At 38.3% G+C, this 21,066-nt stretch overlaps 1 protein-coding gene across 2 annotated transcripts; it reads left to right on the top strand.

Moving 5' to 3' along the window:
• The first annotated feature begins 213 nt into the window (after positions 1-213).
• LOC137286153 (uncharacterized) lies at positions 214-19,454 on the top strand. 2 transcript variants are annotated; one of them, XM_067817829.1, is made up of 10 exons: positions 214-505; positions 4,692-5,146; positions 10,614-10,676; positions 11,012-11,065; positions 11,420-11,488; positions 12,654-12,707; positions 13,272-13,337; positions 13,770-14,068; positions 16,723-16,827; positions 18,369-19,454. In XM_067817829.1, the coding sequence occupies exons 2-10, from the start codon at positions 5,038-5,040 to the stop codon at positions 18,903-18,905; spliced, it is 1,356 nt and encodes a 451-aa protein (XP_067673930.1). In that variant the 5' UTR covers positions 214-505; positions 4,692-5,037; the 3' UTR covers positions 18,906-19,454. The 2 variants fall into 2 exon arrangements, with proteins under 2 accessions (XP_067673930.1, XP_067673931.1); XM_067817830.1 differs by lacking the exons at positions 214-505; positions 10,614-10,676; positions 11,012-11,065 and having other exon boundaries at positions 4,776-5,146.
• The last annotated feature ends 1,612 nt before the right edge of the window (positions 19,455-21,066 follow it).

Below are 21,066 nucleotides of genomic sequence, written 5' to 3' on the forward strand. Positions count from 1 at the left end.
TTTTCTGTCCTGATAGTTTTTTACCATTTCTACCACTGGCAGATGATTAACCTTCAAAGTATTTCATTTGTTTTCATAATACATTTGTAATGAAGTAAAAATGACCTCACCTAAGTTGATCTGTCTATAACTAAACTATATATTGCGCTTATGGAATGCGCAGCAGAGGTCACGAACCAGTCATGAATTCTGGGATATCATCCGGGTACTCACGGGAGAAAAACAATAACAAAAGTTTACACCAGTCCACGGAAATTGCTCCGCATCAGTGCCCTTTTAAACTGAGAAGCAGGAAGACCAGAGATCCTGAACATGAGGAAATCTAGATCTGCTACATTTAGAACTTTAGCACTCCAAAGAGGGCTAGACAGTAGAGAGAGTAATGTGTTTCAGGGAGTGTGAGACAGACAATTATTCTGCAGAAACTGAACTCAACTCTGCAGTTCTCAACATGTGGGAATCAGTACTTCCTGGTCAGGGCGATACGTTTCTGAAGAAAGTTAATGTGAGTAAAACCACCTCAATAGCTCCCAACATTTAGTCAAGGAAAATCAATGGAAAAAGTCTGGATCATGTGTATAGTTTGAAACCTGAAGATTAGCGTCATGTACAGACGAATGTAGGAAGAAAGTCACAGGGGAAAAAGTCACGGATAAACGGTCACCGGAAATAAGTCATTATACAATAATATATACTAGCATACATCACTCGGGTAATCAAGTAATGATAGTTCTCAACTGTAAAACAGTGAGGTTAGGTACTTACCGTTAATCTTAGTATCAGTCTCCAATCAAAAGTGTGATCGCCAAATTTCTCGGCAAACAGTTACAAATAACGGCCGTTGCTGACTTCAGGCACATCATGTCGACTACGTCGAGTGGTACACTGTCTAATATTTTATGAAATAGTCTTTTTATAGTTTGATCAATATTTTTTGTTCTTTGGTGATGAGAAAGCACAGACGTTTCCCATTTTCTAAAAATTAGTAAACTTTGGTTAAATCATTATAAAAAAAACATTCTTAATGTCACATCACCGAATGAACGAATAGAAACAATCATGGCAACGGCGGTAAACAAACAACTCCGCGTGCATCGTGATGCCAAAGAAAATGTGCCATCCCTTTGATAGATCCAACTATTTTCTCTGGAATTAATTAGATGGTGTGATTAGGTAAATGTTATTGTCTTTGTTCAGAAATTATCATTTGACGCGTAAGGGCGTGGTCATACTCGTTGGTTTTGTAAGTGACAAGACACGAATGATGTTTGAAAATACGCGTTCATAAATAGAATCTGAACCCATACACATTGAAAGAAATACCTAAATAATGCAGATCATGAAACTAATAATATTTGTAATTGTACCCACCCTTGATGAAACCGGAAGCACGTACGGCCTGGCACACATGCAGGTAAAATATACACGAGTTGGAAAACGACCATTGATACATTTTCCAAATTGATTCAAATTCCTGTAAGATCCAAACTATACACCAGAATTAACCTTTCAGTCATCTTCAGTTGTGTACTGTTTGTTGAGCTCAAGAGCAGTTGTCATTTGTTGTAGTATTGTCAATGATTTTCGCGGTCGATGATCTTTCAAAGAATGTTCTGGGGAGATGTTATGAGATGTCACTGTGTCATAACAATAACATACATTGTTTTGATGATTGAACATGTCATGAATGAAATCTTTCTCCTTTTGCACAAACGACCGAAACCAGAGCTAGTGTTAGAATGTAACGTAAATGGATTTCAAAATATTAATGACTGCTTAAAAAATTGTCGTCTGTGTGAATGCTTTTCACTTCAGTATTTATTTTAGACATTAAAACAGCTAAACAACACACTTTTATTCATGAAGCTGGAGCAAAATTGAAATAATTCTGTTACTTCAAAACGCAATTCTACCTACTGTACTGCATGTAATTTTTAGATCAGATTGTTTGACGTGTGTGCATAATTATATAAAACACTAGTGAAACCTAAACTGCGAAATGTAACCTCATATTTATGGCTATATTATACTTACATGCAGACTGTCCATGTTCATATTTTACTATTAAAAACAGACTTCACCTGGGAAAGAGATTGATGACCCAAACTGACAGTGATTGGAAGATAGACACTTTTTTATGAAGTAATATAAACTTATCATACCAGACCAGAATAATTATGTTGTGGTTAATATGGAATATCAAAACCCCAGTTGACAGATAATTAATTGTGGTGCAGGATGTGCCATCAAAGTAATCATGTAAGGTGGCACCAGGCCAAATCGATTTCTTTTTCCTAATAACGAGCTCTGCAATGAGTGCTTTTTTTGTTGTCCAGTTTCATTAAGATTTCAATTTGGAATTTTTCATTGCCACATGTATATAGTAAAGACATATATTAAATGCTTCAAGGCCCTAAACGTTCATCGCTATATGGCTGTAATGCGACGTAAAATTGAAACTCACTCACTCACTCAGACCTTAAATGAAAGAATGATCAGGCCTTGGCAGTTTCTTACTCAAAGAAGACATTTCACGTTTTATGAGGGTTTAGGTTTTGGCTACTGAACGCTGAGTAATTGGAGCATATCATTATCAGACACTTCAGGAAACAACAACGATCCTTGACAGTTCAATAGATTAATTTCATATTATGACATTGCTCCTAAACCCAGAGAAAGGTAATAAGGTAGGATCATTTCTATTTACAGAATATGACGCCTGTTTACTTTCACCAGAGAGACCATATACATGTAATAAGGTATATGGTCTCTCCTTTCATCAAATGATATCATTTTCTGATAAATATACTGTTACTGCAACAACACAAATGATATTTGTGTGATTCAAAATAATTCACCAAACAAAGAGGAACTGTTGAAAACAAAAATAGTTCACCACCATTTGTGTTTGATGTATATATTAGCAAATTATTACATAGAAACAAAATACACAAAATAACATGAAACATCTATCCATATATTTTATGCTATACATGTATCTGTATCAAAGAACTGTAAATTGTCAGTTTTCCACATCGCTGAGAGACATTAATTTGAAATTGTTTATTTACACTTTGCTAATGCATTGACAGAACCTGAGGGTCTTTACCCATGTGACTATGGGAGACAAAAATACTTGTAATATTATTAATATCAATTAACATATGAAAATATATGATAATGTTTAAAATTGTAACCAGCTTTGAAACATAAAACATTGACAAATCTATCATCATTATTCAGCAAGAACGTTAATTTATTGCATAAAATTATGAATGTAATTCAACCTGCTCTGAAGTGAGACATATAATGTTGGCATTCAAGTGATATGAACGCAATATTTATTAAATCATGCCCAATTTTATGTGAAACACGATACTTGAAAATAATTTAGTTTATAAAACATATGCATCGTGCAGTTGCTACTACACTACATCGTCACAAAAAGAAAAAACATGAATGTTACTTTGAAATACTAATACCCCGCCCATATCCGCGCACCTGTTGTTGAGGCTGATGTTTGTAAACGTTGTTGCGTCGGGCCATGTAAAAAAAAAAAACAAACTCGCATCAACATGCTTCACAATAATATGTTTGCTATCTTCATATTCAGTGTAAAATAAAGTAATGGGCCTAATATGAACAAAAATTCAAATACAAGATACTGAAACACTTTCCCCCGTAGTGTTGATCGACTGTTGTTTCCGGGTCACGGGAGCATACAAGGTCAAACTGGTTCCGCTAAGTGCTAAAATATACAAATTACAAATTATAAATATACAAATTATACAGTCAAAAATACACCCGAAAATGCCTATGAATTTTGATCAATAATTTTTAACAGTGATTTGTGATCTCCACATTTTCCGTTACTATTCAGTAACGAATGAGTTTTATCAGGTAATCCATTTCTGTGATACATCACATCCGGTGACCTTTGCACTTACCAGGAAATATGTCAATTTTCGCGGTCTAAATTTTCGTCTGTCTATCGTTATGCTAGACGGAGCATCATAAATGAAACACTTGTAGAATGAGAATTTCTCTCTCTTTCGCCAGGTCTTACTGAGAAATGTCCTGTAAACTTTCTTCGTGTAATAGCGCTAGCTATGTTCTATGTAGGGGTGGGACGTACACGCCATGTTTGTTGTTCTTACGTATAACACGGTGCAACACCGATTTTCGGTGAGTTTGTGAAAAAAAATAATGAACCTTAACACTTGAAATTAGGACTCGTGAATGTTTATAAATCATGTATTTTATTCTCCTATTTTCATGACTTGACACGTTGAAATAAACGCAGTAGTGCCATTTGAATAAAACATGTGATGACATCGAAAACAGGATTTGTTACCGGCGAACTTTTTCGATTATATTTTTTCACAATTTTTAATTTGTCATCGAGCGGATATTTGCCGATACAAATATACGAAATTAAAGTAAGACAATTATGAGATAAGAATATCGAAATCGGTTTGAGCTAATTCGACAATATATTCGGCTCCTAAAATAAAATGCATTCGGCTGTCAATCGAGTAATTCAAGTAAATTCGGAAAAATGTACATTATTTATGTTTGCCATATAATTAACCCCTTTACGTTTTAATTATCTGGATATTTTTTTATAGTAATGTTTATTTTTCTATCTAGTATTGATGAGCCGAATGTTTTATCAGTTGTTCCTTATTTAGTGACACACCGGCTGTTTGAAATCACCCACCCTCTTATCAACGACTGCTGACATGAAATTCAACAGGCTGAAGGTTAAGTAAACTAACACCAAAGGAAACCACTGGCCGGACATGGATGATGGAGGGGAAATACAATGTGACACTGTCTATAGTCCATTTCCTCTAATGATGATATTGCTACAACTTCTTGAACTTCGTGACAATGGAATACACAATAAGGCTGTGAAATCCTATTTCCGGAGACTGTTAGATCTCAGGTTTTCTCCCCATCTGAGCGTTGTCAGAATTTGCAGATGTAAATTCGCTGTCATGTATACGGTAGATTAGTCCTTGCTATCAGTTGACAATGTTAAAAGGCCGCACGACGACCGGCTTATGTCAGGTATACGCAGTGATGGCAGTGGAGAATACAGCTCAGAAGTTGGCCAGAAAGATTACAAAGAGACCTGTGATAGGTGAGTAGACGTATCATGCTTCTATACACATTTAACTAATACATGAGGACGCCATTGTACATGCACGTAACGAAGTATTGACCCATTTAATTAGTTTACTGTTTACTCGTCCTCAGGTGGTGAGCGTTTACTAGTAAATGCACACAACGCCGTAGAATAATGCACCTGGAGAATCTCCCGCCAACAGGCTCCATCTGGTGTAAAAGGGAGCAATAAATCAGTCGGAAAAATGGGGTGCAGTTAAAATCTGTGATGACTCAAGCTACTGGTTCATGTAACAGTAGCACTCGCCACTCACACAGGTTATTCACTAAAGTCATACAAAACTGTGATGCTTTGGACTAAGGGTGTTTCAGCTGCTTGACCTGATGCATTCCGCTCTGCAGAGGTGCGTGGCGGAATCTTGTGATCATGGATTCCAATTTGACTTCTTCATTTGGCATTTAGTTTTGTGTCCAGAGCTTTCATTTGCATCACGTGGGTATGTTGCCTTGTAAATATGAACTCTGTTGTGTTATATGGTTATATGGGTGGCCACGTTTTGTGAGGACGTTGTTCTTTGTGTTGCGAGTGGCAGGGCATCCAAGACCGTGTTGTCTGAACTTCATACAACTGATACTTCTCTACATACATATCATAATGAGGTGTTGTAGAGGTCTTACAAACTGTGTAGTATCGACATAAAGTCTATTTAAAACTGAGTAGTATAGAGCGATTAAAAGTTGACAGTTTAATCAAAAAGGAGACATTTTTTACTTTAAAATAGACTTATCATTTTAAATACATATGGTCTCTTGATGTACAGTGTTCGAAGTAGTTCTTTCTGTGATCGTGTAAATCATTATAATTAAACAAGTAGTGGTATTCGTTTCCAGTATCACTTTAAACAAGAAGGGAACATTTTCTATTAAGAATATTAGTTTTGTTCCAACTACCAGTCTTAATCAATAATCGATATGATAATCTAAATAATGCTAAAAGAAGTTTGTGTTTATCAGGTACTTCTTGCGGGTAGAATTCAGTGTCACTATTAAGTTTCATTGATTTATAGAATCTACCCTTAGATGATACTTCTAAATCAGAGTGACATTTCTGTATAAACAAACCAATGAGACTATTCTTTGCCTCATGGGTTTTCTATTCTACATTACCACAAAACTGTTGAATCCACGTCATTAATTCCAGTGTGAACTAATACATCAAGTATACCCTTATTATCTGGTGATCTATAAGGGGTATTAACTAAGATATGATACAATATGGCAGATAACTTTAAGGACTTGCCTGAAGTCAATTCGGTCGAAAAGCGTACCAATTTTGTGTGAATATCAATAGAAATTGGTTTCCTTCCATTCTCAGCATACAACATGTGATGAGGAGTACTTTCTTTACACCGAGTAATTTTATTATGAACCATTAAATGAACTCAACAATGAATAATGAATAATGCTTAATTTTTTCCAAGCCACATGTTTCAGCTGCATATGGTAAGAGTGGAAACACAATAGCATCAGAAGACTTCAGCTGGCAGTCTAGCTTTTGATACAATACGGTCCACAGCTTTAAAAGCTCTTTAGGCTGAGTTTCAAGGTCACCACGACACTTTGGCCAGATTCTTGTTAACGCGATATGTCATGAACTATGGTAGCCAATATCTTCCAATTTGGGTCAGCTTACATTGGGGGATTACGCAGACACCAGTCAGTTTAGGTGACCTTGAGCTTATTTTCAAGGTCAGCATGACACTTTGAAAACTTTTTACACTCTTTAACATAACTCATGAACTATAATTTTATTTGATTCTTCAAGTTTGGTGACAGTCTACATTTGGTGAGTCTACATTAGGGGATTGTGCAAACACCAGCCGATTTGGGTGACCTTGATCCTATTTTCAATATGACCACAACTCTTTGTCCACTTTTCTAATTTATGTTAACGCAATATTTCATAAACACTTCCATCAGGTCGTATATCCTTGATCTGGTGCAAAAAAAATTTGGGACACTCAAGTAGGTATTGATAAATTATATGCGATAAACCCTATATTTTACAACTACTTGGGTTGTCAGTCCAGATTTGAAGAGGTCATTATACGACAATGTTGTATTGGCCACACATGATATACACATGAACACCTGTTAAAAGGTCAAGCATGTCTTGCTTGACTGTGTTGAATGTTCCATCACAAGGGATAACTATTTCACATCATGAACTATGAAGGATCTTTTTTCTAATAACAGCTCTCATTTAATTATTGCATTTGGTTTTTTTCTTGCTAAAGCTGTTTATTTCTCCTAAGAATACAGGTTACTGTCACATGCTAGAGTGAAACAGCCACCAGATTTGAAATTAATATAATTTATTAACTAGTTCATATAGGCTTGCATTCACAAGTTCATTCTCACATTACCAAACACACTCACACTCTTTTCCCTACACGCCCAAACATGCACATCATACCTCGCCATTCACATAGACTCACATGCACTCACATCAACACTCACGCCAACCCTCAGTATCACAACACTACACTTTTTAAAGAAATATTTGTTTCAAATAAAAAAGCCGATTATTTGTACACAGATGAGACGTAAATAAGCATTTCATTGATTTATATAAAAATATAGATAAAGATATTTACACGCCGTCACTATCCGTGGTATCACATTCACGGTCTTTGAGTTAGAGACTGTTTAAGAAGTTCGGACACGTCTAGGCGGCGTCCCCGATGATGTTGTGTACCAATATTATCCATCAGGGTTTGGAGTCGGGCAACACTTTTTCCTGAGTAGGCACACTCCACTTGTCCTGCAACTGTTGTAACTACCTCCTCTTCCTCCTCCCCCCCCCCCCCCCCCCCCCCCCCGAGTTGACTCAGTGAAGTGAATTCGTGTGGCAATTATACCACAAATAACAAGATGAGATATTGAATTTGGACTTCATACTCAAGGCCATGATGAAATATATCCATAAGCATTAATCGTTCAATAACCCACTTTTTAAATGCGTACGAAGACACTTTATGGTGCATATGCTTTGAAAACCGGAGTTCACGAAAATGGTAACTGTAACATATTTTGCTCTGATTTCAACAAAATCCAAAATTGAAACACGGTAACACATTACTGACACCTGAGAAGAATTCGCAAAAGCGTCAGCATCAAAAATGGTGGAAAGTATGGTCGCCACGACTACAAATCTGACAGTTTATAAAAAATGGTTGTTCTTATTATATGAACCACAACCTTCGACAACACCAGTATCATGCATGTGTAGTCATCCCTCGGACTTCTACCATCCTCATCCTCCTCATGCAGCCAATCTAATCATCCTATTCCTCTGCCATTCCTGATACAGGGTAATTCTTCACTTTGAACAGGATAAGGTCCAGCTCAGACTTGGCATCTAACATAGTCCGAAAGATATTTAATGTGGTTATATCGGGGCTCCATCGGGGTCATGATGATGTTTCCATGGAATTGTTCTCTAAACCGGGCGACGGTGGCACTAGACGCCAAGGAGAGTCATCCATGAATATCTGACTATTGGCAAAATTAATGTAGTTCCTGTGGAAACGCTGACCTTTGTGCTTCCCAGGTTCTGTTATGAGATCCAGCTTGCAGCCACAATGCAAGCCCACACCATGACTTCAGCTGCAGCGATAATCCCCTGATGACAGGACGTCTCTGTAGTGACAAGGGTCGTAAACAACGTGTAGAACAAAGCAACATTCACGGGACCAGTGAACCCAAAGCCTTTTCCTGAAGTTGCAGTCCTTGGAGTTTGAACCACCAGAAATTTCTGCCTGTTCTTATCTGTGAGGAAAGAATGGTGATGATGGGATGTCTGAGAGGCTGCCACTCTACACTTCATTTGTGCGGCACGGTTTAATAAACAGATATCTTTGTCAGAAGAATTTCCACCCCGTCATAATGGTCATTGGTGTTCCTCAGTCCGCCAGGACTTGGACAAGCCTTTACTTCACCATTGGCCACGTGGTTCTCGAAGGACTCAAGGTTCCTCTGAAGTCGACTTATAGCCACGTGGTTGATGAACACGCACGTTAGTACGCATGTTGAGACAGGACTTCCCTGCAGCATGCAGTCAAAGGCTTGCTTTTATGTATTTTCTGAATTTTCACGTCTTGTCAAAGTAGTTACTTTTTAGTACTACCGTCGTTTAAATCATTTCAGGTAATTGTAGCGCACTATATTTTTCCGATCACTGCACCAGAATTTATTTCGAAAATCAGGGGTAGATGATCGGACGTGTGCACAGGTAAATGCTATTTACGGTTCTGTATACGAGACAAATGCAGGCGAAAATCATAATCCCTGCATATAATGCTATGCAAAGCCAAAACAAATTAGAACTAAGATTGTAAACAATCTTGTGTAATGACGTTTAATTGCGAATTTACCGTCTTCACTGACACAGTCGTCTTTTCTTGTTCGTTCCCGCAAAGCGATATGTATTGTATATATATATATATATATATATATATTTCACTTCATGAAAAAAGTTTCAAAGAAAGTGTAGCCCGTAGAGTAGCTGATCCTCTTCTTCTGTCATCAAAATTTGGCTTATGAAGGGTAATTTACGGTAAGTAGATAGTTTCAACAAGCCTCGGGTTTCTGTTGTAAGGATATTCGCCGTCACAAGTTAAAATATAATGTATGAACGACGTATTATTCATAGGTGTTGAACCAAAGGACAGGTAAAAAAAACTCATGTGAATATTTAAACGTTGTTGTGTCGGCATCAGCATTAGAGTAAATACCTGTCTTTAGTCAGTATGTGAAGCACACATATACACGTACACACACACGCACGCATGCGCGCGTACACACATACATACATGACTGATAGGTTTGATAACATTAATACATACATGCACGCACGCACGCACACACGCACGCACGCACGCACATACATACATACATGACTGATAAGTTTGATTAGCTATGGCGGCTGGAGTGTTCTTCTCCGTTGTTTTTATGAGTTCATTGTATGCAGATGGGAGTAGATAGTCTGGATTTCTGTTTATTGAGGCTCGTGTCCTTGGATTTGACCTGCGAGTTCAGAAAAGTGACATCGGAATACAAGGGTGCTGAATCACACCAGCATCATGTTTGATTCAAACGCCCAAACACAACAGTCTGGTGTATGTAGAAGACAAACGTCCCACAGAGTTTGTGCATTGATTCCATTGCTTTACTGCATGTTCTTACCTTACCGTACACATCACCTCACCACGTTTAAGTTCATAGATGACCATCACATATTTTTTTGGTAGTATATTATCTTATATATTAAGGTATTATCTTATATTTAAATGCATATTTGTTCACGATTTTTTCACTAGCGTAGTAGATGGGCACCATTTCTAGTAACTATAACACACTACCCTCACCTAATCTTTAGCATTAATTAACCAGAACATATATCACAGTCTGCGTGTTTCCAGGTCTTGCCATCGTGGTGCTCTGCATCTGCTATATTGTTTTCGTGAGCTGTCCTTCATATAAATGTATGTAACATTTGCCATTTGATATCATTTATCATGCAAAATGATTCTTATTTACTGCCAAATATATAACAAAATAGTAAATTAAACTCATTATAACATCATGTCCTCTGTTGTAGATCAGATTGTAAGAAAGAGTCTGTTGATTAAAACACATGTAGAATAATTTTATTTCGACGTTTATTTGTGGTAAATCAAGTTATCAATGTGTTCTGATCGATCTTGTCAATGATACGAGCCCAACTGTGTACTCACATCGATTTTGATCAAAGTATACAGAAATATACGTACAATAAGTTTGCAGTGACAGTTGACAAAATGTACTCCTTTTGTTACAGACAAATACATAGAATATTCTCATCTAACAAATGTACCAGAAGAAATAGAACCAGGTAATAAATCTTCACACTTTTTGGCACTGGCTCTTGCACGATGATGATGATGATGATGATGATGATGATGATGATGTTGCTTATGATGCTATATGTGATAAACCCTGTCCATGATCACAAGAACACTCCCTTCTAAAAGCAGCTCAATATCCGACTAAAAGTATGACATATCCGAACATGAGTTAATGAATCACAATGAAGTAGTGCTGACAAGGGCCCATGCATACACACACACGTGCACACACACACACACACGTGCACACACACACGTTAACCTAGTGAGATAGTGAGATGGTAGATGTGGTGATGAAATGATGACACTGTAATACCACTGTACTATTCCGTTAATTTCAGTTATATTCGACAGTATCACCTTTCAGAAGTTGTCTCATCTTGGAAATGTGCGAAAAGAACGAAAACCAGGTAATGCACGTTTCTGTGTATCTACCAACTTGTACCATCAAAACTTGACATTGCACTGTAGCTCTCTATTGTTTGTACTGTAGCACTCTATTGTTTGTGTTGTAGCACTCTATTGTTTTCGAGACCCATGAAGGTGCGGGGTAGAATAAGGTTTCGGCAACCCATGCTTGCCATAAAAGGCGACTATGCTTGTAGTAACAGGTGACTAACTGGGTGGTCAGACTCGCTGACTTGGTTGACACATGTCATCGGTTCCCAACTGCGCAGACCGATGCTCATGCTGTTAATCACTGGATTGTCTGGTCCAGACTCAAATATTTACAGACCACCACCATGTAGCTGGAATACTGCTGAGTTCGGCATAAACCTAAACCCACTCACCCACTGATGTTTTCTCATGTACCACTCAAACGTTTCCGCTGCACAAACCTATTGTTGTCAATTGATTCCACTGAACCATTCTATACTTTGTACTGTTGCGTACAATTGTTTGTGTTGTAGATCTTTATTGCGTGCCTGGGAGTCACCTGTTGTCTGTGCTGTACTACTCTATTGTTTGTGCTGTATCACTCTATGTAATGTGTTCTACCACTCTACTCTTTGTAGTGTAGCTCTCTTTTGTTTGCGCGGAAACTCGGTTGTTTGTGCTGTATCACTATTGTTTGTGTTGTAGCACTCTGTTGGTTGTGCTGTAACTCCCAAATGTTTGCGGTGTATCACTTTATTGATTGTCCTGCAACTCTGTATCACTTTATTGATTGTCCTGCAGCCCTGTATTGTTTACGTTGTATCACTGTACTGTTTGTTCTGGCTCACTCTATTCATTGTGCCGTACCACTCTATTGTTTGTGCTCCAGATCACCAGAAAAGTGGTACACTATAGCCAGTAGAGAGGCATAACTTTAGAGAGGTGTATATATAGTCACAGTGGTACAGTACAACCAGTAAAGAGGTGCAACTTTAGTAGTAGAGCTATGTAGCTTTATCCGTAGATTGGTACACCGCAATCTGTGTACAGTAATAAAGATTGAATTGTTTAGTAACAGAGTTTGGTTCAAAGTTCGTTCACACATGCACAGCTACCCTTGACTTGTCAGACTTTATGGGTAAAGTACACACACACAGGAAGCTATCTGCAGTCATGTGAAGTATTATTACGTTTTAGCTGTGGGTGTTAGCTTCAACGCCTTGCTGAAAGAGTACTCAAATAAAATCAGAGGTAAGTAAACGTTTGCAAGCTGTTGGTCGTATGTAATGGGATATCTGTAAGGTGCGGTACGTGCAATGTGACCCGCATCAAACCCGACAGGCGAAAGTTAAACATTATGCACATCGTCCCATTTTAGGTGTAAACATTTGCAGAGTAAAGAAAGTATGGGAAAATGTATAATACTTTTATTTTTCGTTTCTTTGTGTGGCATCCCAATCACGTAGTTTCCACTTAGAATCAACAAAGGAAATAAACAACAATAGGTCATGAAAAACAATGAGTCATGAAAAACAATGGTTCAAAGTTTTAGACAATGGGTTAAAACGTGTTAAACAATGGGTTAAAACGTAAATTGTTTATACCTTCAAATAATAACGCATATAAGAAAAACCGTGATTGTACAATTTTCAATGAGGCATTATCAGTGTGTGACGAGTAATGATTGGTTGACGCTATCCGAATCAATTACATCAAACATTAAATCAAATCTTATTTCGTGAAGTATCCATGATATTATTAATGAGGTATGTGTTACATCGCTGTACCTACGCTTGTTTCCTTACGATCGAACAGATCTAAAACTCGGAGGACAATGGATGAACAATCAAGTGATTCCATGTGAAGAGGAATCAAAAGCAGGTATGACAAGTTATCCTTTAACCTTTCGCCCTGTCAATGCCTATGTAATCGCAATTCTGAGAAACTCTCAATTATGTATCAAACTTTCCGAAATTGCACGAAAGAGAAGCCAGTGATGAAAGTTACAAAAGTGATTGACACATTGATCAGTAAAAGAGAGAGTGCTGTTGCCAAGAAGATGCTGTATTCGGAAATATTCCAGCTATACGATTTCGGACTGTAAATAATCGACTTTGGACCTTAAAACCAAGTGATCATCAGCATCGAAGTAAGCATGATATGATGACGTGTCATACAAGTGAGCGAGCATGATCATCCGGGCACTTTGTTCGCATGAGTTGTTGACAAGCTCTTCACAAGTAAGGAAACGGAGAAACGCCATCGCCCTAGGCGAATTTCGGTGAATTCTTCTGTATGTCTGACTGCTTTCAGGGAAGGCCTGTGTTGAACCAAGCTGTCCAGTACGTCCGTCCACAACACTGGAAGAAAACCTGAGAAGTGTCCTGTCAACCATGTCGGAACAAAATCTCCGAGATCTGGACCTAATAATGGGGGTGTTCCCAGAACCCTATACCGGCAAAAGAACAATGTTTGTCACAGCAACATCCAGCAACCACTTCTACGAGTCTCAGGCCTTGATCCGGAACCTCCATAGGAATGTCTTCCCTCTGATTAATAACTACACATTTGTGCTGTATGATCTGGGACTGGCGGTCTCTGAACGAGAGCAGGTGAAACATAATGCGAAAAAAAATGACATAATGAAAACACTACAAAGACATCATGAAAATAATACAATGACCTAGTGGACATAATACAATGGCCTAGTGGACATTATACAATGACCTAGTGGACATAATGCAATGACCTAGTGGACATACTACAATGACCTAGTGGACATAATACAATGACCTAGTGGACATACTACAATGACCCAGTGGACATAATACAATGACCCAGTGGACATACTACAATGACCTAGTGGACATAATACAATGACCTAGTGGACATACTACAATGACCTAGTGGACATAATACAATGACCTAGTGGACATAATACAATGACAAAATGCAACCCATCATATTGTCTCTAATACATTTCCCCGTAACTTGTATGATCAGTATGATGCTCAGTACTGGCTAATGTTAACAATGCACCAGGCTTACCACTGCTTGCAGAGAGAGAAAATGGACAGGGAAGCGTTCTCTCGTCACGCCGAAGTCCCAGTTTCGATTCCCCGCCTGGATACAATGTGTGAAGCCATGTCTTGTGTAAACCACCTGTAATTATTGTCATGTTAAGAAGATTAGGGAGAGTTTAACCAGATGACTAATGACTGTAACTGAAGACAACACTGACTGAAAAGTAATCATTCTTTAAATGCAATATGTTAAACATGTGAATATACACACAAAAATACAACACGTTCCAAATTTCATGCGTGTAGTAAGGAAGATATCGAAATACTATGAGATTACAAAACATAATGTTTATTCCACATTCAATCACAGCGATTTCTTTACCTTGTGGCCATCCTTCCACAATCTATTCACAGACAATATTACGTCAGAAAGCGTATTGTAAGTTTAGTATTTTTAATTACTATTATTTGAAGCGCAGAGACAGAGTATTCAAAACATTTTCAAAGATGTTTATTCATTGTATGATGGTGATTTGTGAAAGTGTATTAAGTGTACACATGTGAATATATTCTACTTATATATCGGTTACCTCACACATAAATGTGGCTCTCCGATTGGCTGGGCGCTCTTCTACTTTTTTCAATGCATCCCGTGTACAAGCGAGGTGTATTGCAATACACCCTGCTGCCAATAGCAGCTCATTCGGTACTTCGGGGTAGTTATCTCAAATAACATTGCATCACTCATGATGCACAGAAATTACCGATGTTTTACGACCGCAAATCGATGGAAGAGAGATAACCCTAAATCTGTTTTTCGTGTGTTGTCCTGATGGCCGTGAAGAAATTTGCCTCGCATTCCAATAAGTGAATTTTGGCAAAACGTTCAAATGTAGTCCCTGTGAATATTAAGAAAGGGAATTTCGTCGCGGCAACTTGACTAAGACCATACCTACAGGAAAATACAGCAAGATGCAAGATTCGAATAGTTTGATTCACACAGGTTGGCTGAAGTGTACGATCCGATACTTATGCTTCAAATAGTTCAAAATTACCATTGAGATGTTCGGTAAGATAAATACGTTGTTCACTGGTCCCTCGGGGTCCATGACCATCGGTTGAGGTACCCTCGATGTTTGTTTATGTTCCCTGAGCCCTTCACCTGGCATCGGGCGCAGGGAACACAAACAAACATCGAGGTTACCTCGACGCATGGTAAACTGTGGAAATAAGATGTTAAAAAATGCACTAAATTTCTATAAAGAATATGATGCATAACCATTACACAATGAGCACAATATATACAAACCAAAGATATGATGATCACAATACAGAGAATGACGTTGTGAGCAAATGAAACACAATGACCTAATGAACATAATACAATGCATTTACATTATTACCATTATGGGAAACAATGACATGATCAACGTACTAAAAAACAATTACAAAATGAAACCAATGCTACACGGTGGCATTATAAACATAATACATAACTGCCACGCAAAGAACATGATACAGATCAATGACATAGCATAATACAATACAATTGCATTATTAACATTTACAAAACAATGACATTGTGAACACAATACTAAATAATGGCAGAGCGTGCATAGTACAAAACACTAAGCATAACACCAAACAATGACATAGTGAGCATAATGCAAAACAATCCCATAATGGACATACTACAAAACAACTGAATTATTAAGATTTTACCAAACAATAACATTGTAAACATAATACAAAACAATCACATAACTGACATAATAGAAAACAACTGGATTATTAAAATTTTACCAAACAATGACATAGTGAACATGATACAAAACAATCGCATAATGGATATAACAGAAAACAACTGGATTATTAAAATTATACCAAACAATGACATAGTGAATATAATGCATTACAATCACAAGAATGGACGTGATACAAGACAATAATGCGTCAAAACACAAAATGCAATTATCAGCTAGTATGAATCATCTTCACGTCATAATATTTTGGATAATTATCAGATTACATGTTTACTATTTTACATTTTCCTAGTTGGCTTGCTTTTGCATGTGTTTGTGGCTCCGGTGGGGCAGGATACATTCGCCGTTTGATCACCGAACACCTGGTATCACCACTTTGTGATTTTGTCATAAACCCATTCTTATAATGAACGCTGAATGGTACCACAGAACCTACCTCATATGACGATTATAGAAATGTTTTATCTCCTTTATTCACAGATGGAGAAGTATTGTAGATGTGAAGTCCGGAGTTTTCCGTTGGAATTCATGCCTTCAAGGTTGAAGAATCTTCAATGCTACACATGGAAACCTATTATTATACAGGTTTGCTCTCTTTTTTTGTTGCCGGACATTAACATTGTGCATTTTCAGGAGAAAACATAAGTTCATTAAATACATTCCAGTATAAGATGTAAATAGACTTTAGGCGAACAGTTTTTAGAAAAATATCAGCGTATAAATATCTGTGCATGCGTGCAGTTCGGAGATACATACATGAATATACTGTTAAGTTGCCTGTAAAGCAACGGCTGTAAACTGAACTTAGAGCTAAACATACATATCAATAGTTTCAGGTAATCATGACAAATGTGAACTGTTGGGATAACGGATAACTGCAGGGATAATGGGTGAGAGAAGATGCTTCAGACAATTACCCTAAGTTTATGTCCGGGCTTCTTTTTACCATTAATGTATCTATAATCACGTGACCCGTGAAGGTCCCAGGGTAGAACAGGCCTTCAGCTACCCATGCTTGCCATAAAAGGCGACTATGCTTGTCGTAAGAGGTGACTAACGGGATCGGGTGGTCAGGCTTGCTGACTTGTTTGACACATGTCATCGGTTCCCAATTGTGCAGATCGATGCTCATGTTGATGGTCACTGGACTGTCTGTTCCAGACTCGATTATTTACAGACCGCCGCCATATAGCTGGAATATTGCTGAGTGTGGCGTAAAACTTAACTCACTCACTCACTACAGTAATGTAGTTTCAAGCTCTTTGTTTTCATAGACTTTTCAATATATTCCTTCGAAAGTATACTTAGATATATTTAGAGACACTTACTTGCTGCTCAACGTAAATGACCATATATTTTTAGTGATTGTATCTGCACCAATCTTTCTCCTCACCTCGGCCGGTCGTCACGCTGAAGAACTGGGTTCGATTTCTCACATGGAAACAATGTGCGAAGCCCATTTATAGTGCCCAGCGTCGTGGTCATGCTGGACTATTGCAAAAAGAGGCGTAAAAGCTCACTCACTCACTTGGTCTTTAACGTCAGGTCGTCACTGACCAGCATAAAATCGATTAGACTGTTTTAAGACGATTTCAAAGATAGTCTTATACTTGCTGAACGTTGCTTGACCAGGGTTACTGCATTCAATACCTACGTAAAGCTTTCAAAACGTTTTATGGCCGTCATGCAATTCCCATTCCCCACTTGTACGGTATAGTCAACATCAGCTCAGATACATTTGCTCTTTTGTTGTTGTAGGCTAACCTACATAAGACAGACATACTGGTGTGGCTGAACGCGTCTGTAACATCTTAGGATAGTTGGATAGGTTTGCAACTGGTTGTTCTACCTTCAGGCTAACCTACATAAAGCGGATATGTTGGAGTGGATGCACGCGTCTGTAACATCTTAGGATAGATTTGTATCTGGGTTGTTGTACCTTTAGGCTGACATATATAAGGACGTACAGGTGTGGATGGACGCTGCTCTGTAACATCTCAGGATAGGTTTGCATCTATGTGCTGTACGTTTAGGTTGCCCTACGAAACCAGACATACTGGTGTGGATGAATGCGTCTGTAACATCTTAGGAAAGGTTAACTTTGCGTCTGTTTGTTGTACTTTCAGGCTAACCTACATAAGACAGACATTCTGGTGTGGATGGACGCGTCTGTGAGATTCTCCAACAATATCATCAAACCCCTGCTTGATGATGTAGAAATACAAGGCTTGGTCATAGCCTCAGGCACTAACTCTGTGGGACAGCATACTCTACAGGTTACAATGAACTACATGAAGGAAGATGTCTGCACCCTAGCTCCTGTGTATGAGCATGAAGCAACTTTTATCATGTTTCACAACGAGCAGTGGGTACGAGAGGCCGTTGTGAAACCATGGGCAGCTTGTGCCATGACTGCTAAGTGCATGTGTCCTCGGGATCCAGAACAAGACAAATTCTGTGACGTGAACATTCACAAATACCACAAGTGTCATCGTTTTGATCAATCAGGAATAAACATCATCCTCGCCAAACTTTTCCGGGATCATACAAGTAGTTTTATTTCGCCATTCTACGACTATGTCAGCTTAGAGCGTGGTGATTCTTATCGTTATTTTGATGAACTTGAGGAATTGCATGCATTGCTGGCTAGTCGTCGTCCTTGACAACAGACCTATGGTGCTGTGTTCTTAGGACAAGCTTTGGGTATGGTTTGGTGTAAGAGAAACATTCTAGGTATTGTGCATATTTTGAGAAATTCTGAGTATTGTGCGTATTCTGAGACATTCGGAGCCGTGTGTGTAGTCTGTGACATTCGAGACAGTGTGTGTATTCTCTGACATTCGCAGCAATGTGCGTATTCTGAGACCTTCTGGCCAGAGACTTTCAATAACACTGAGTACATTCAAGGACCAGAGATCTTTCATTTCATTTCATTTCTAAACCCGTGTGTCGAATGACTTTTGTTCCGCCTGAAAACAGGTTGCCAATTACCAACATGCTAAAAGTTTCATATTTGTCTTTGACGTGCAGTGGTGGCTTTCTTGTCTGATTGTACACGTTCAAAAATTAATAGTCTTGAAGCCTCCTTCTGTAGTGGACATCAAAATTTTGTTTCAGCCATGCAGAACAAAACCACTAAAATTCAATGTATCTTTATGCTATCGACCAACTGAGTGTCGCCAACCTCAAGCAACAATACAAATCTCAGTTGATGACTGTTATACTGTCCTATTTTGACAAGGAACAAGATCATGCATTGACTACACCGAACGCAGGCGAGATGGAATGGACGTTGTGTCGCTACATATGTCAACAACTAATTCGGGGGACTTCTTTGAGGGCCTTTTCAGAAGTTGTAGAGATGAAGGAAAATCACGCTCTGTCAATGGATGGTCAGCGTTTCAGTATAGGCACTGACACCGTTGCCAATCAAGCGATGCTTATTAGCATAATCACTTGTGTGACTACGGTTTTAGTACTTACACCGAAACGTCACACTCATTGCACCAAAACAGTTGACTCTCAATAGGACTTGGTGTTACCCTGATTCGGGTGGCTTCTCGTTGACCAATGGTATGGCTGAATCGACTTGTCAACCTTCTGTAAAGATAATGGCAGGGTACTTGGAGTGAATGGAGTGTGTGAATATGGGGGTTTTGTTTGCCGCTTTTAGCAACATTCCAACATTATCACGGCGGGCAACACCATAAATGGGCCTTGTGAATTACTTGAAACACAACATCATCTTTGCTCACATATATTGTCTTTGCTCACATATATTGTCACTGGCATTTATCTTCAAATGCGTGGTATATTTATGATTACACTTTACTTAAAGGTCAGAATCTATTCTTTTATTCAGCCCCATCCGGGATTCGAACCCACACTCCCAGAGGCAAGCCTCTAATCGCCAGCACACAAAGTCCGCAGTCTAACCCACTTGGCCAAAAAGGCTTTTACAATAACGTAGGTCGGACAGCTGCTAGTCAGGATCACCAGAAAAAAATAAAAGGAATGTAAACGTTGTCTGTTATACAGTTTTATACGTTCACTTTCACTGAAGTGCCAAAAATCCATAGTATACGTTTCCCTCATTGCAGAGAGTGAATATATATGTTAACAAAAGGCAAGGTGGGAAAACGTATAAAGATAAGAATATAATTATGAAGCCGACAATACATAAAGCTACCTTTGTAAGGATGAAACCATTGAGAAAAACAGTGTAGCAATGAAAGACGAAGGCAGTGATTATAGAACAGTGGAGTGCACATTGAAGAGGCCTTTGTCTCAGTTAATGGCTGGCCTCTGTCTTTGGATCTCAATAATCTAATCACTTGATGTTAATTCTTTCTACAGTGGTTGATGCTGATATGTAGAATCTTGGTTTGTTGTCAGGAACTATTTGAACACCACCAACACAAACAATATATTGATGTCTTTGTACATTAATTCTAATTGGCTTCTTAATTACATTATTATCTTTGCACATTGTCCCACCTTGAGTGATGTAAACATGTTTTATCTACCTACCTACCCATCCATCCATCCACACATACGCACACACGCACGCACGCACATACACACACACATACATACATACATACATACATAGATTAATTAATTAATTATTTTGTTTGGTTTGTTTGTTAGACGGTGTTTTCTTCACCTGTCACTGAGCCAATACGGCTGTACGCGTGCCTCTTTTAACGTGAGATGAATTGGCCCGTACAAAGTAAACATTTCCAAGACGCTGTAAATGTCAGTCGAGTGAATGAGTTTCGAAGGCGGTGGAGGTGTAGTGTGTGCTGTGTATGTCATTAAAAA

The sequence above is a fragment of the Haliotis asinina genome, chromosome 6 (genome assembly GCF_037392515.1).
Source record: "Haliotis asinina isolate JCU_RB_2024 chromosome 6, JCU_Hal_asi_v2, whole genome shotgun sequence".
NCBI lineage: Eukaryota > Metazoa > Mollusca > Gastropoda > Lepetellida > Haliotidae > Haliotis > Haliotis asinina.

Coding starts and splice junctions, on each gene's coding strand:
- LOC137286153 (XM_067817829.1), top strand. CDS start 5,038: ATGTTAAAAGGCCGCACGACGACCGGCTTATGTCAGGTATACGCAGTG. Junction 11,489..12,653: donor GCGAAAAGAACGAAAACCAG/GTAATGCACGTT, acceptor ATTACGTTTTAG/CTGTGGGTGTTAGCTTCAAC. Junction 13,338..13,769: donor TGAAGAGGAATCAAAAGCAG/GTATGACAAGTT, acceptor GACTGCTTTCAG/GGAAGGCCTGTGTTGAACCA.